Source organism: Stegodyphus dumicola, chromosome 6, assembly GCF_044657685.1.
Source record: "Stegodyphus dumicola isolate Sdum_Otavi_A_Nest chromosome 6, ASM4465768v1".
Classification (NCBI taxonomy): domain Eukaryota; kingdom Metazoa; phylum Arthropoda; class Arachnida; order Araneae; family Eresidae; genus Stegodyphus; species Stegodyphus dumicola.
In genome coordinates this window covers 59,621,243-59,636,514 of record NC_140773.1, presented here as the reverse complement: position 1 = coordinate 59,636,514, position 15,272 = coordinate 59,621,243, and the positions used below count along the sequence as shown (strand labels likewise).

At 34.7% G+C, this 15,272-nt stretch overlaps 1 protein-coding gene across 1 annotated transcript in view; it reads right to left on the bottom strand.

Moving 5' to 3' along the window:
- LOC118182736 (receptor-type tyrosine-protein phosphatase mu-like) overlaps positions 1–15,272 on the bottom strand; it is a 108,817-nt gene that overhangs the window by 60,031 nt on the left and 33,514 nt on the right. Inside the window, exon 6 of the mRNA XM_035352123.2 lies at positions 9,013–9,110. Within this exon, the coding sequence (XP_035208014.1) occupies positions 9,013–9,110 (98 nt within the window). The remainder of the gene's footprint in view (positions 1–9,012; positions 9,111–15,272) is intronic.

Here is a 15,272-nt window from a genome sequence, read left to right as displayed (position 1 = left end):
AAAACATGCCTATGTAGGTCAAAAACGAAAATAAAAGACAATTAGAGGGTACAGGCAGTGGATTATGCGCACTGATTTGCGAAATTCCAGTCAGATCATATTATTACACTGAAATACGATCTCTTGAAGTCATCTTCTTTTACTCGTTGAACGTGTTTATTTGACAAACATTACTACATTAGAGACACAGGAATATTATCTAAGGGGGCATAAAGGTTCATCATGTACATTATGTCTCAATATTATCATTATATCAATTATCGTTAAACTGAAAACTCTCAATTGTTAACGAATGTTAATTCATGAACACACTAATCGAACAATTCAAGGTGAATCTCCTTGATGATTGCTTTTCTTGCCTAATAGAACATGAAGGAACAAATCTACAAGTTGTCATAGCTAATAAAATAATGGTTCCTTTGCAAAAATCGTCAATATCAGACTCGACATCTGGATATGCATTATACGGTAGTCAATATAGCACACACACAAAAAAAATGTTTTAAGGCATGATGATCCTATAAGGTATTTCTCCCACTTCCCTAGCGTGCCTTCGTGGTGTAACAGTAACACGCTGGCCCGATATTCCAGAGGTCCGTGGTTCGATTCCCGGCGAAGGCGGTTGCATGTTATTCATCTTGCCTGCTTCCAAAAAATCCTGATGTCTCTACAATCATTTAAGGTATGGTCTTGATCAGTTTTTCATCGACGTGGACGCGCTAATAATACAATAAAATAACGATTCTATGAAGCTAATAAAATAAATTCACAATAAAAGACCCCAAAAATAAGTACACTTCTGAACAGACAAGCTGTTGTGTTGTTTTAAAAGAATACTTGTTCGCTTGTCTGATGAAAAACTGAAGATGTTAGCTAGAATTTAACCACTTAGAAATAAAGCTCTTTCGTACTATGTCCTCGTTTCTGAGTTTTCATTATCTTGCTCTCATTTCTGTCCGAAGCAACGTTCAATAGCAATTTTGATTTTTCTCAAGCATCTTTAGTCTTTCGAGAGTAGCGATTTTTTTCGATAGAAAGAAATGGGATCATAACAGATTAATGCAAGTAAATGTAGAGATGGTTGATGTCAACACATTTTATTGATTAATTGTTCTTCCTCTTCCCTCTCCCTCGTGTTCCCCGAAAGCCACAGTTCGACCATTTTACGTACAAGAAATTTATAATTTATGAGTTCCATTAACTCCCTTAGCGATTTGCTTCGATATCCTACTGAAGCAAAAATTTTGCAAATGCTCATTTTAATTAATATTCTACAAAATTATTCTTTAATGTATTCCATTGTTTCAGCATCCAAGGAATGTACATTTATAAGTTGATTATATATAATAGCAAAAATTATCCTGCGATGTACATTAATTCAATATGAATTACATTTTCGTTTACAAAATTAATTAGAGTAATCTCGGGAAAATCAATTTAGGCATAATAAAATTAAAATGGCAAATTATGATTATGTAATTGGAATTTAATTATTATTAAGCATATTTTATTTCATAAAATGGCAAAATTTTTATTTATCTTCGATTTTTTTAATAAACGTTCTATTTGACAATTATCATAGAAGAGATATTTGTTTGTGCTGCGAACATTAATAATTCAAAAATGTATTTTGTTATGTATTTAAAAATATATTTATGCATCCCTCTCAACTATACGTTTTCGCTCTTAAGCGAAGTTAAAGAATATTTGGTTTCCAGACCTCTCGCTTTAACTTTTCCTTTTATTCCTCCACACCTCCGGTGAGATACAAAAAAAAAAAAAAAATTCATTAGCTTTACGAGAAAAAAATAGTCACCCCATTTGCATCACTTTTATACACGATGATCTTTTATTCTCTCTTTAGAGATTTTCAAGAAGGTTTTAATGCTTCTATTTTTGCCAGTTATTTTTAAATTCTTTCATAAATGACATTTAATTTCTTCTCCATTTGTTTTCCTTTATACATAAGCTAAATATTCACTGAACATTTCAAATGTAAAAACCTTTAACATAAACAAGTACACGTTCTATGAAATGTTCGCTATCAGGGTTTTAACTTAGACCTCATCCTTTACAAATGACTGATAGTTTTGCGGTACAATAGCTCCAGTTTCTTTTTTAATGGACTTAATCACAATGCATATTTAAAAAGGAAACTACAGCAAATACTTTTGCTTTTAGTACATTATTTATTTACACTTCCTTAGCTTTCAATATTTCTTTTTTAATTTTGTACAAAATATGCACTACTCTATATTATAAATGAGTCACGGACGTGAGCTTTAAGAAAATTTATGTATAATAATTAAGGGAAATATTCTGTAAAAATAATAAGCATGCAAAGCGAAATTATAACAATATGAGCAATCAGTTTCTATGCAGTCTTAAGTACTCCAGAGTTATAGTGAAAATCGTTAAACTTGATTATACACAGCGTCTGTAGAATTCTTTATCCGGTCTCTATTTTCGCAACCTTTGGTCTCTGACATATATTTCCAGACGCAAATATTTACGTTTCGGCATTTTTAATTTTTACGAATCAATTTTATAAAAATTACGAAATCTAACTTTTTATATAGTAATTCTGCAGTCGCTGCACTTAGAAAGTTTTATTCTCATTTTAAAAAAATGCAAAAGTACGAATCCCGTATAGAAAAATTGACTGAGATATTTAATTAAAAAATTTACGTTTTCTGATGTCTGTTTCAATCTGCATTAAGCGGTCAGTTAATATACAAATCGGAGTAATTCGAAGTTGACTTTTCCTATGATTTGCTTTTCGAAGTTGACTTTTCCTATGATTTGCTTAAGTCGCTGAACACTGGTAGCTCGGTCCGAGGTACGAATCCCGCGAACGGGCTGGCTGCATGGGTGTTTTCGTGGTTTTTCCCATGTGTAACGTGTATAAGAGCCAGTTTCCCTTAGAAAGTCCTCCACGAAGGCATCCCTACCCTTAGGCAGATAGCCCTAGTGTGGGCCATAATTAAATACACCAAACCAATTGACAATGAGCATTGCAACTGACCTTTGACCTATGATTGACTTTTGACCAACTGACCTTTGACCTTTGACCTATGATTTGCTAGTGTCTTTAATTCATAATTCTGTTACATTTTAGTATGCCAACAGAAATTTCTTACAAATATTTTCAGAAAATTTAATTATTTTCGAATCATAATCTGGCAATTATGCAAAAATTAATTTAACTACATTTTTAATTAATGCAAGCAATATTACGTGTTACCTACGTGTCAACAGCCAGTGCTTTCTAAAATGAATTTTACAAAATTCTTGGAATAAGATCTCCATTTTGGAAAAATTTATATTGATTAATGCTTTTCCTAATAAGCTGAATAAAGGAATTCGTATCTCTTAGTATAAGAAACCTTTTCCTAACTCGATATTTTATTTTGAGTTATGTATAAACCCAAACATTTCTTTCTTCAATTTGTATCCGGCTTTTGAATATATCTTTCAATTTATTATCAAATATCTCGGTCAATTTTTGTCGTACGAGGGTCACACTTTTTGTGTTTTATTTTTTTGTAACGAGTACAAAAGTTTCCTATACTTAAGTATGGGGATCGGATCCGTATTAAAAATTAGATTTCGTAATTTTTATGAAATTGGTGTCTTCAAATTTTAAAATACCGAAACATGAATTTTTGTATCACTTAAAATAGTTTTATAGCTTAAAATAAAGTCTACGGCCAACGGTTTCGAAAATAAAGATCCGATAAGGACTTATGTTGACCCAGTGCATAATTGGTTAAATGGAAACAATTTCAGCTGATCAGCAAACATATCTTCTTAAATATTTATTAAAAGGTGAGGTTCTATGATTTTTTGAAGTTCTGGTGGGTTGGAAGCATATATTTAGTTTCAATGAAATGGTGATTTATTTCGTTATGTAATATTTCTATGATAAATTGTTACTTGTTCATTTAAAAATTATGCTTCTGAAATACAGCATCACAGCAAACATTTTTTAAAATCTTTTAGCAAAGCAATCTCAGTAAAATTCTCATCCTGCTTTATTAATCCAATTTAAAAAATTAAAAGAGTATTGCAATCTGTTCCTTTAACAAAAGATAATGTAATCAAATGAAGAAATATTCTACAACTTTGGTTAGCTTGATTTACTAAGCTTTACATATGGCAGAAGAGAATAACGATTTCATTTTTTAGATGATGTTCCCTGCTTTTTCCTCTACCAAGAAGAAGCGTTTAATATTTTAAGTAAACATATTTCACATCCTAACAAGATAAAAATTATTCCCATTTAATAGAAATATTTCTTGCAAGCCTTGTGAGTTAGCACTGAAGTGAAATAAATGCATCGCTACATCTTAAACAATACAGTGTTTTACTTCACTGTACGAAGTAAAGGAAGTACTACAATTGCGAAAATTAGCGGGCATCATATTTCGACGAAAATACCCATTTTGACCGCTATCGAATGCAATTTAATGACGCTTTTGTGTGACTTCTCTACGTAAGGGCAGAATAAAGGACTATTTCTCACAAAACGTACTTAGAAATTTTGTGTATAGGACTCCAGTAACATGTAGTTGTGCACCTCCCTTTTTGTTTGCCATCCGGCCCCACGAAATTTCCCTCATTTTGATACATTATACTCAATTTATACTAGGAGATAATATAATCAAGAATATATATATATATATATATATATATATATGATATAAAATTAAAAATAACAACAATCAAATCGCTGAGTTTGTTAAATTTTTGCAACATATAAAATAAATCAAAAAATTCGAAATTTAAATTCCAGGCTTAACCATGTTCTGATGGAGGAATACGTGTATTAAAAATTCAATGGCTGTAGGTGCCATTATTTTCCCACAGAAACATAACATACATACATACATATTCTTCACTATTTAATTTTTTTAAGTAATACATCGTGATAACATTTGGTGGCAACAATTTGAAAAGTGATTCGGATCCAAAGTGATACGGGCAAAAGGGAGTGATACGGATATATGTATAAAGGCCAATTGCAGCCAAAAAGGGAGATGCACAGCTGCAAGTCATAACAGTCCCGTACACAAAATTTGAACGTTCTACGGCTACTCGTTCTTGAGTTATTCGAGATACATATATGTAAAATATAAAAAATACGATGGCTTTTTCTACGCAAACAGGCAACCTCTAATTAACTTTCCGCAATTTCAGGATCTTCCCCTTGACCAGTACTTTCGAGAACATTCTGGCATGTTATGTAATCGGTACTATAAATGCAGAGTTCGCGCCATTTTTCGTCAGACTGCTGTCTGCCATCGCTGCTATAAGACCTTGCGCTGCTCTGTCCCTTCTTCTTTTCTTTGATAGAATAGTTATCACGTCGAAAACTTAAATTTAACCTTATTTTAATTTAAATCATAATTGGATATGTAATTTTGGAGAATCTAAAAGAATAGTGATCTGCCATTTGCATTGAATAAAGATGTGGAATTCAAAACAGCTAATTTCTTCTGCGTCGTGATTCTCCTGTAGGCCACTCAGCCATGTCCGGATTTTGATACCAAGCTTCATTCATGTACCCGACTGCCAAAATATCACATACATACATACGCACGTACGTACAGACGTCACAAAAATTCTCTTCCGAATTTATTTTACAATCCTTTTTTGCCAAAAAGTCCTTTAATTTGTCCGTACATACATCTGTCACGCGAAAAGATCGTTCTAATCGGTTTGAGAGCGGTCGAAATGGATATCCTCGTTGAAATATGATACCCGAAATTTTTCGCGATTACAATAATTCCTTTACTTTGAACAAGGAAGTAAGAAATAATGTAGCGAATATAGAAAAAGTGCATGGCAATCCCTAAAACTCTCTTATTTTGTTGTTCTTAATTTTATGTAATGTAATTGCGAAGAAAGTGGCGATTAGTCTAAAAAGACACATCCCCCAAAAATAAGTGTGTTGGCAGGAGGAAGTCCAAGAACAGACTGGTAACTTGCGAGCTCAGCGAGAGCACAAAAACCCTTAAGAAATCTTTTCGTCCGACGCTAAAATATGAATCCTTTAAAATTTCATTTCTCTCTTCTTTTTTAATTTTACTATTTTAATTTTTTATTCCTTTTTACTTATTTTGTGACTTTAATGATAAAACTGTTTGAGATGTTAGATTATAAATTAAAGTTCGCAGACTGCAATTTCCCTTTACTGAATTAAGAACAATCATTATGAGGCACCGAATAGAAGAAAAAATTTTCGAACATGCGGCTTTTAAATAAGACAGAAGAACGCTTTGTTTTACTAAGACCTTGAGCTTCAACGCTTTTTGAATTCATTGCATGGTGTCCGGAAGAGGAGAGACAAAGAGATTTAATCTGCCTTGGAACACGGGAATTCCATGAGGATTATAATATAATTTGAATAATAACGACAATGGTAGCTTAGAATTGTTCTGTAAGTGTCATTATTTATCACTTTATCGTTGGGGACGCAATTTAAATTCTGTACGAAGAATTTCGAGGAAATAAATACATTGGAATTTAGTTTAGTTCAGCTGATGACTTAAAATTCATACTGCTAAAATGCCACATATTAAAATTAAATATTCTCTCAATACCACATAGCAATCTATTCTTCCAATATTGATACTGGAAAACGTTTGAATGGCAATGCGATAAATTTTCTCCGATCACTTAATATTACAATCCCTCATTCATTTAAACATAAATGATACTGAATTCTGTTAATATTTGCATATCTTATAATATGCATTTATTGGCATTAGAATCTTCTTTGCCGTAATTATGCAGATTTATTTTTCGCCAACGATGCGTCATTCATTTCTCGCTGGGATGTCTTTTGCAGCTCTTCCTAATTTGTGCTGTTTATACTAAAGGTGCCATTTAAGGTATTCTCTTTTTTGTTCTTGGCCACTTTGTCACATGATGTAGCTTCTGATAAATTTTAGCAGTAACTATCTGTTGCTGTTATAATATTATTTTATTATAATAATATTATTAATATTAAGTTAATATTTTATTATTATAATAGCAGTGATATTCTGTTGAACTTGATGAAGCTAGAAACATTCCCCTCATATACAATGAATCTGCAGAATTTTAAGACTAAATTCATAAAAAATCGAAGTTGAAAAAAACAACGTTCTTACTTCTTAGTCTTCAATATATAATCAAACGTTTGAATGTTCATATCGTTGCTTGGCTCATTGTAGAACTCGTCTTTTGAAAGAGTGTTAAAGTCTCTGGTTAAAATTTTCTGAATCTATTCAATGATATTAAAATAATGATCTTTCATGTGAGATTTCACTTTAAGTAATAGAAAATAGTCTATATGTACTGCATCTGGTAAATAAGGGGAGTGGTTGAGGATTGTAATATTAACCTTTATTAGAAATTTACAAGAAAGGAGTTTATTGCGTACTTCACAACGGAAACCAGGTTTTCCATTGAACTTTCTCTCTTTCACATTTTTAGTCTAACAGGCTGAATTCTCTTAAAAAACTACGTAATATGCCTTTATAAAAGCATGGAATTCATTTTCTGTCCCTCACTAGCAAACTATCAAACTGTTTGTCACTCATCTTGTAGAAATATTAGGTATTTTTAGAAAACAGGATGTCCTAGCCGGGAATCGAATCACGGACCTCCCGAATACGCGTCGAGTGTGCACATTACACCATGAAGGCATGCTAAGAAGATGGAAGAAATACCTTATATACTCCCCCTTTTCAAGAGCAACTGTGGATTAAGGGACCCAGTCGCCAAATCCTAGCGGTGAAGATTCATTATCCACCACCGTTTTAGCTCGGGTGCCACTGTAGAGATATTAGGTTATTATTTGAAAGCAGGAGAGATGAAAAATGAGCAATGTCCTTGCCGAAAATCGAGCCATGGACCTCTCGAATACTCGTCGAGTGTGCTGGCCACTACATCACGAAGGCATGCTAAGAAGGCGAGAGAAATACCTTATAATCTTTTTCCAACCAAAAAACGTCGCCAATGGGATCTTTACATGAAATTTCGTATGTGTTCGCTGTATAGATATATAAAAGATTAACTTTGCAGAAAATTCTTCCTGATATTTTAACAAAAACAAGTTCAAATGCCATAGCAATAAAGATTATCGATTATATTCGGTAGATTTTCTGAAATTTATTAAAAAATAAGTCCTAAAACTTTGCAGATGCACTGTGTAAGATAATTGCATTTTAAAGCAATCTGTAATTTTGAATATTGTAAACTTAATTTCAAATATTTACGCCCTCACTTTAATTTTTATGATACTTTTCCAATATTATACATTATACATTTATATTATACATATATTTATCCAATAGTACACATAACACGAAATCAGAATGCGAAATCGAAATTTTATAATTATTTTAATTCACTGGACTCTGAATTTTAATCATTTTTTCCATTTCAATGCTTTTGATTAATTCTGATGAATTTTTTCCACGATTTTAACTGAACACAGCTTACAATTTAATTGGATCTAAAAAAGTTGAAGTAGAATTTTTAAAAAAAATCTTACGAAATTTAAGTCTTAAAGTATATTTCCACTGAAGGAGCAATGCTTAAAATTTCCATTTTTAATAAAGATGCTTTTTCAGGTCAAATGTTTTAAAGAGGCCTTTTTACTATGCAAATACACAGTTTGAATGGAGCTTTAGAATGAAAACTGTATTGACATACCACATTTTCGCTATTTTAACTATTAATAAAACATCACCTTTTACTTCTATGTCTGTAAGAATTAATTTTAAATAATTTAAGCAGTGCATATTTTATTTTTTACATTCCATTTTTTACCCTTTTATTGAAATAGACGACAAATTCATCAAGATCCGGATATAAATGTAAATACGTATTATTTGTGTAAGATAAAATACTTGCAAATAATTAGCATTCTCAAAAGTAGTATGAAAGAGATAAAAGCGGTTATCTTAAATGTTTTCAAAAAATAACAATGGCAACATAAAATATGCAAAATATGCATACTTTTCCATTTTCAATAATATTCGCTGTCATGGCGATGACATTAACATCTTCTTGCCATATCATTCGCCAAAAATCTCCTATGGTGTTTTCTAATGGCCCTAGAAAAATACACAAAAATGAAAATAATAAAAAGCATGTAAATAGCAAACATTTTTTCAATTATCTTTACTTGCATTAGAAAAAATGTTACTGTTGAAATTATTTTATGTTTCATAGATAATTCGAGTTATGGCTGAGTTTCTAGGTGTTGATGGCGTTACGATGAATAATTACTTAATTGCAAACAAAGGTAGCCATCGTGATGATTAAACACATTTTATTTCTGAACAAAACAATTCAGTAGAAGCACATTCTACAGAATCAACTCAAAATAAATAATACAAATCACTCAGCACAATGAGTGCAATCTGCACCCACAATTCTATATACCATTTATATACAATATTTATTTACAATTTTATATACCAATCTATATACTTTTTGGAACAATGGACAGCGAAGCAGCGAGATGCAACCTAGCCAAGCAAGGAGTAGAAAAATGTGACTGTGTATTCTATATCTGGGTATTTATAACTCATTTAAAAAGAAGAAAAGAAGGATTATTGCAACGCATTTAAAAAAAGAAAGTAAAGCGCATATTTTGGCATTCTTCTGCAAGTGAGAGTCAGACTGCAGGGCAGCATGGGTACAAGAAAACACCAGGGCGCCTTTACACGTGGTAGAATGACTTGGAAAGCTTGAGGTGAAGCATAGTTTCACATCTCCGCCCAAGAGTCTTGAATTAAGTGTTGTTTAACGATCTCAGAAAGCCCTCCAAACGACAGGTACAGTTTTAAGAAAGTTTGGTAGTGGTCGCTCAAGGAAAACAGCAATGACTGATGACCGGTATATCGCTTTGCAGTTGAAAAGAGATTAAAACCAGATAGCGAGCAACACCGCTCAGCAGCTACGCACGGTAACCGGAAGACAAGTGTCTCGGTTTACTGTGGTCAGAAGATTTAATAAAAGTGAGCTATTATCACCCGCCGTCCTGAACGCTGCATACCATTAAAAGCAAAAAGAGAACATAAGGCTTAGAGACCTCATCAATGAAGTTCCGTCCTCTTTACTGATGGTAGTCATTTCAATGACAAACGATTCTCGGCGCCTTTTGGTATGGAGAGAGGTAGGGGCATGTTTTCATCCCACTAACATCAGGGAAATAGAGCGTTGGGATGGTCCTGGCTTGTATGGGAAGGCATATGATGAACGGACGAACGAAGCTCCACATTTTCTACTTAGGTTCATTTACCGGAGATCCTTATTCATTTACGTTATCCTACCTCACGTGCATTTGGGGGGGATGCTATTCATCCTGGCTTTATTTTTATGGATGCAGAGAACTCATACTATTGAGAAGCTCCTGGAAAGTGGAGATACCCACAGAATGGTTTAGCCAGCGTGCTCCTCTCACTTAAATCTCATTTGACATGCGTGGCATACTTTAGGCGAACGCCTGCCGGCACGATTTTACCCTCCGGAAAACAGAACGTCAAAGCGAGGACCCCTGACCTGAAGGATGACCACGGGTCTGCCATACGGTTTAATGTATCCAAAGTTCGGAGACCTCCTTAACGACGGCGCACACCCCACAGTCCCTGCCCGGCTTTATACGTAGCCTCGAGGCTATACGAGGAATAGACACGACAGTACCAGTACGGTCCCAAGCCTGAACCAACATGAGAATAAACTCGGGCTCTAGTCCTGTGAAGACAAATTTTAAAACCCCGTGGTTGAGACTGCTAAGTACAGATCCTAGCCAGTACCTCACAGGAATTTTCCTGAGTCAACCCCGGGGGGGGGACCCTCCGGAAAACAAATAAAACTCGGGAAAGAAGATGCTTCTTGAAGAATGAGAACTCTCACTTCAAGAACTGTTAGAAAATCTGATTTTGAGTATTGGCAGACGGTGCTACGCAGCCGTTGCAGTTAAGGAAGGTCCATGTTCCTTAATAAGACTCTTTAGTGTGTTCTCGCTCTTGGCCAGATAGTGTTTTTTTGTACCAAAGCCATTCAGTCAATAAGCCTTTTTCTTTTTGCTCCGTACTAGATGCGTTCTATTCATTTTTTTTTTTTTTTTTTTTTTTTGCTACAACGTTTTCCTCATCCTTTAAGTATAATATTGTGCCTCCGTAGTATGAATTCTATGTCTCCCTGTTGAAGTTTTGTATAACTAAGCTCAAAATCAGAAAAATTGCTTAAGTTTTACACACTAGTGTCTAACAAAAAGAAACGCAAACAGAGAAGACATTTTTAGAGTGGTTTGAAAATTCACCGATATGTCATGAAATGATGAATTCGATATGTCATTGATAGGATGAAATACTTTGAAAATATTCCAAAAGCAAAAAATAAATAAAAAAAATTATCATTGATACTATTCGTTTACCGTATATCTTCCTGGAATTTCTTGGCTAACTGCTTCTTTTCCAGACTTATTTTGCTCAATGCTTGTTTCTTTTTAGAATTTCAGTTATACCTACTCTTGTAACACTGACACAGTAGATGGCTTTTGAATGCAATCTGTAGGTACTGATTGAAAATGCATAAAATACTTAAGGTATTACTTACACTGCATTATATTATTAATTAAAACTCAGTACGAAACATGGAAACAGAATGGTTAACGATAAAAAATTTCTCAAAATATCTTTACTAATGAATTTGCGTGACATGCACAGATTTCTATCACAACACAACTCTTCAATAAATCAAAGCATATATTACATCACGACAGCCTAAACACAAGTTTTCAATATTAACTTTCTTTAGTATAGTTTCATAGTTCATCTTAAGTACTCCATAACCTATTAGCCCACAAAGCGTGAACGCGTCAAGTTTAAAGAATCTGATAAACTCATTGTTAATCTGCTACGGAAAAAGTCAATCTTAGCAAGAAACAAATTAGCTTTATTATGCTCTACATTTTAAATGTCCAATTTCAATTGGTATTAAATTTGAAGACCAAGGAGCCAGTGGATCTTGCAGTTTTCACTAATAATTCTGTATTTACTGATTGTTTTGATCAGCATTTTCTTACTGCAGATGTGATGTGTATTTCGTTCTAAAGACAGCCAAAACAGCTTATTTAAGCAGGTGACCGGCGAAAGCGGGTCCGGACACCCGGGCGGCTTTCATAGACTAATCGGGCATTGTCCGAATTACAGAACTATTTAGTGCAACATCTCCGGGGCCATACAAGGAACGTATTGGTAATTTATTAAGATGTTACATATGCTGATGATGACAGCTTATTTAAACAATAGATCTATTTTTTAGCTTTCTCAACTTACTTCTCATCTATTCTGAAAATCTTTTAGCCGGATCTTTGCCATAGCTCTTTAATGTCGGAATTTTCAGAAATCAGAAGGTACAGAAAACGTATGAAACCAACACTTGTGATGACTGAAATGGCTGCCCTGTATGGACAACTGAAGGAGAAATTGCTAATATGTAATTATGTGCCTTAACATCATCATGCAGCAAAACACAGACTTGGATTGTTGAAAACTCTCGTCTGCTTGAATATACAGAAGAGACATTTCTCTTTCCTATGCAATTTTTTATAAAACCCAAATGGCAAAGGTTTCCCTCTGTGCGATATCTATCGCAAAATCTGGTGCAGCTACTTTGGTAAAAACCAGCGATAAAAGTTGGTAAAGATAAAGATTCAAGACACCATGAAGGATGTGCCAAGTAAAGGTGAAAAAAATCCATTTGCTTTACTGGGACCAACCAACAGGTTTCAGCTGTTGATATATTTGTTTGACTGTTCCTCTGTCAAAACTGTATAGAAATCGTGCTAGTTTCTAAGCAGTTCTTTTGCAAAGTTTGAAAGGTCATTCACCGTATGCGCCGTTAATCTCAGTATTTATTTAAAATCCTCAATTGGCAGTGTTAAATGCCACTGCATTGCACAGGGGCCAGTTAAAGATGGCATTTCTCTTTTCGAATGTTCCCCCATGCGAACTACAGAAAAAAAATGCTTCATTAATAAGAATTTATTTCATTTCAATGGCAGACTTCATATTTTAGCAAAACACTACTATTTTTAGAATAAAACAAGCATAATGCAGAGCACTTTTATCATAATATAGAGACATTCAGCAGAAAACATTCAGCTTATGGTTAACGGTCTACAACCTCTTTCGTAACTTCAGAAGCGCCATCGCGTATAGGTATAGATAGGTACACATTAAGTGGGGTACAAACTAGAGGAGGTCCGCCCACCTGACAATGCTGTCCCATGGCTATGGAACCTCCTCCTTCAAACCACAAACGACGGCGGCCAGCGACCCGGCCGCGCCCAGCGGGCAAAAATAGTATTTGTCCCGAGAAACCAAAGTCTGGAGCCGGGCAACAAAAGAAGTTAGAAAAAAGGAAACTAAAACAAAAGACAAGCTTGTATGGCCGCAAGCTGACAAATCATGTATACATAAAGGAAAGAGAGAGAAACAAAAGAAAACTAAATTAGAATAAAAGTTATTAGCTAAAAGAAACAAAAAGTGAAGGAAGAAATTAACTATCAATCAAAACAAAGCATGCAAATAACACAAAACATACCATTCAAACACACAGAACATGTAAAACAAAACACACACACAAGAAATACCGGGAAGGGCCAATGAACTAAAACACATTAAGTGGGGTATCAGAAATTCCCGACTGGTCGTACAAGTATAGGTCCCGCTTCTCTAGCTGTGAAGCTCCGACACAGTTTTGATGGAAAACTCCCCGGAAGACGTCCAGAGTCTTCCACCCATTTTCCCCTACCATCAAATCACACAAGAAGACTTTCGACTCGTGTATTTTGAGTGCCCGTATGCCGCACAGACACCATGCACTTTGGTTACATTTGGTTTGATTTGAATATGACAAAGCCACTAGGCTATTCTGGTTAAGAGAAGCGATGCGCTTGTGGAAGACTTTCTGAGGAAATTTTTCTCATATTCACGTTACATACGAGAAAAAGCACGAAAACCAGCCATAACTTAATAAAGTTAGGAAATAAACATGAAAGCAGTATCTTTGGTTCGGGTAGTAATCACCACCCAAATCTATGTTTTTCTGACAAAGTTTTGGTAGTTTTCAAAGCCTTCGACCTAGAAACTTGGTGACCGCGAGTCCAAAAACAGTTCAACCTGATTTCGGGCGTCCTGTGCAGAATGGAAGATAGCACCAGCAAGATGTAGTTTCAGATGTAAAAAAATATAGAATTTCAAAGGAGCGATATCGAGGCTATATGATGGGTGTGGTAAAAGATCTCATTCGAATCCGCACAGAATGCAGACAATGCAGACACATGTGGTCTTGCATTATCTTGATGGGATATTACCTTTTTGCGCCTGAACTCAGTCCCACGTTTCTCCTTGATAGCAGCGTCAATATGGACTAGCATCCCCGCTGTACACTTTACTGTCGAGGCGTTTACCTTTTCCAAATACTCTTTGTGGATAATACCACAGCAAGTTCCACCAGATACAAAAGATAATCATTTTGTTAGTCTAATTTCTGAGCTTTGCGTCGCTTCCGAAACCGGGAGCATGCAAACTCCCTTTTAGGCTTGCGTTGTTGAAGTAAATTCACTTTTCATCACAAGTGACGATCTGGTCCAGAATTTTGTCTTACGTTGATATTCGAGCAGATTAGTGCGAACCTGCACACGCCTGTACTTATCTACTTGAGTCAGCTCATGAGGCACCCAGCGATTGAACTTGTACGCCAAGTTTATGCGATGCATAGCGCGACTAATGGACATAGCACTAACCTCTAACTTCTTAGCAAGCTCTCAAGTGGTTGCATACTGATCTTCTTTCACAAGTTCTCGCAGGCGGGCCTCATCAACATCCGTACCGCGGCCAGAGCGCTCTGTTTCTTGAATGTCATAGTCCTTTGAACTTTCGGTACCAAACCTTCACAGTGTCATATGATACAACATTAGTACCTAAAGCTATGCACATCATTTGGTGACATTCCGTAGTTGATGCTTTTTCAACAGAAGTGTAAGTAAATGATGGTTCTAATCTGATAGCGTGATAGTTCCATTCAGACACCTTCTACTTTATGGTAACGACATATTTTTACAAATTTCAAAGCACATTGTTCTAAAGCAAGTCTCTATATTTCACATGCCGAAAACCGTTTAACAAAATATGATTAAACACGCTCGTGTGAACTGTTTGTGCAAACGATATTTGCGGTGGCGGAAAACTTTCGTTAAA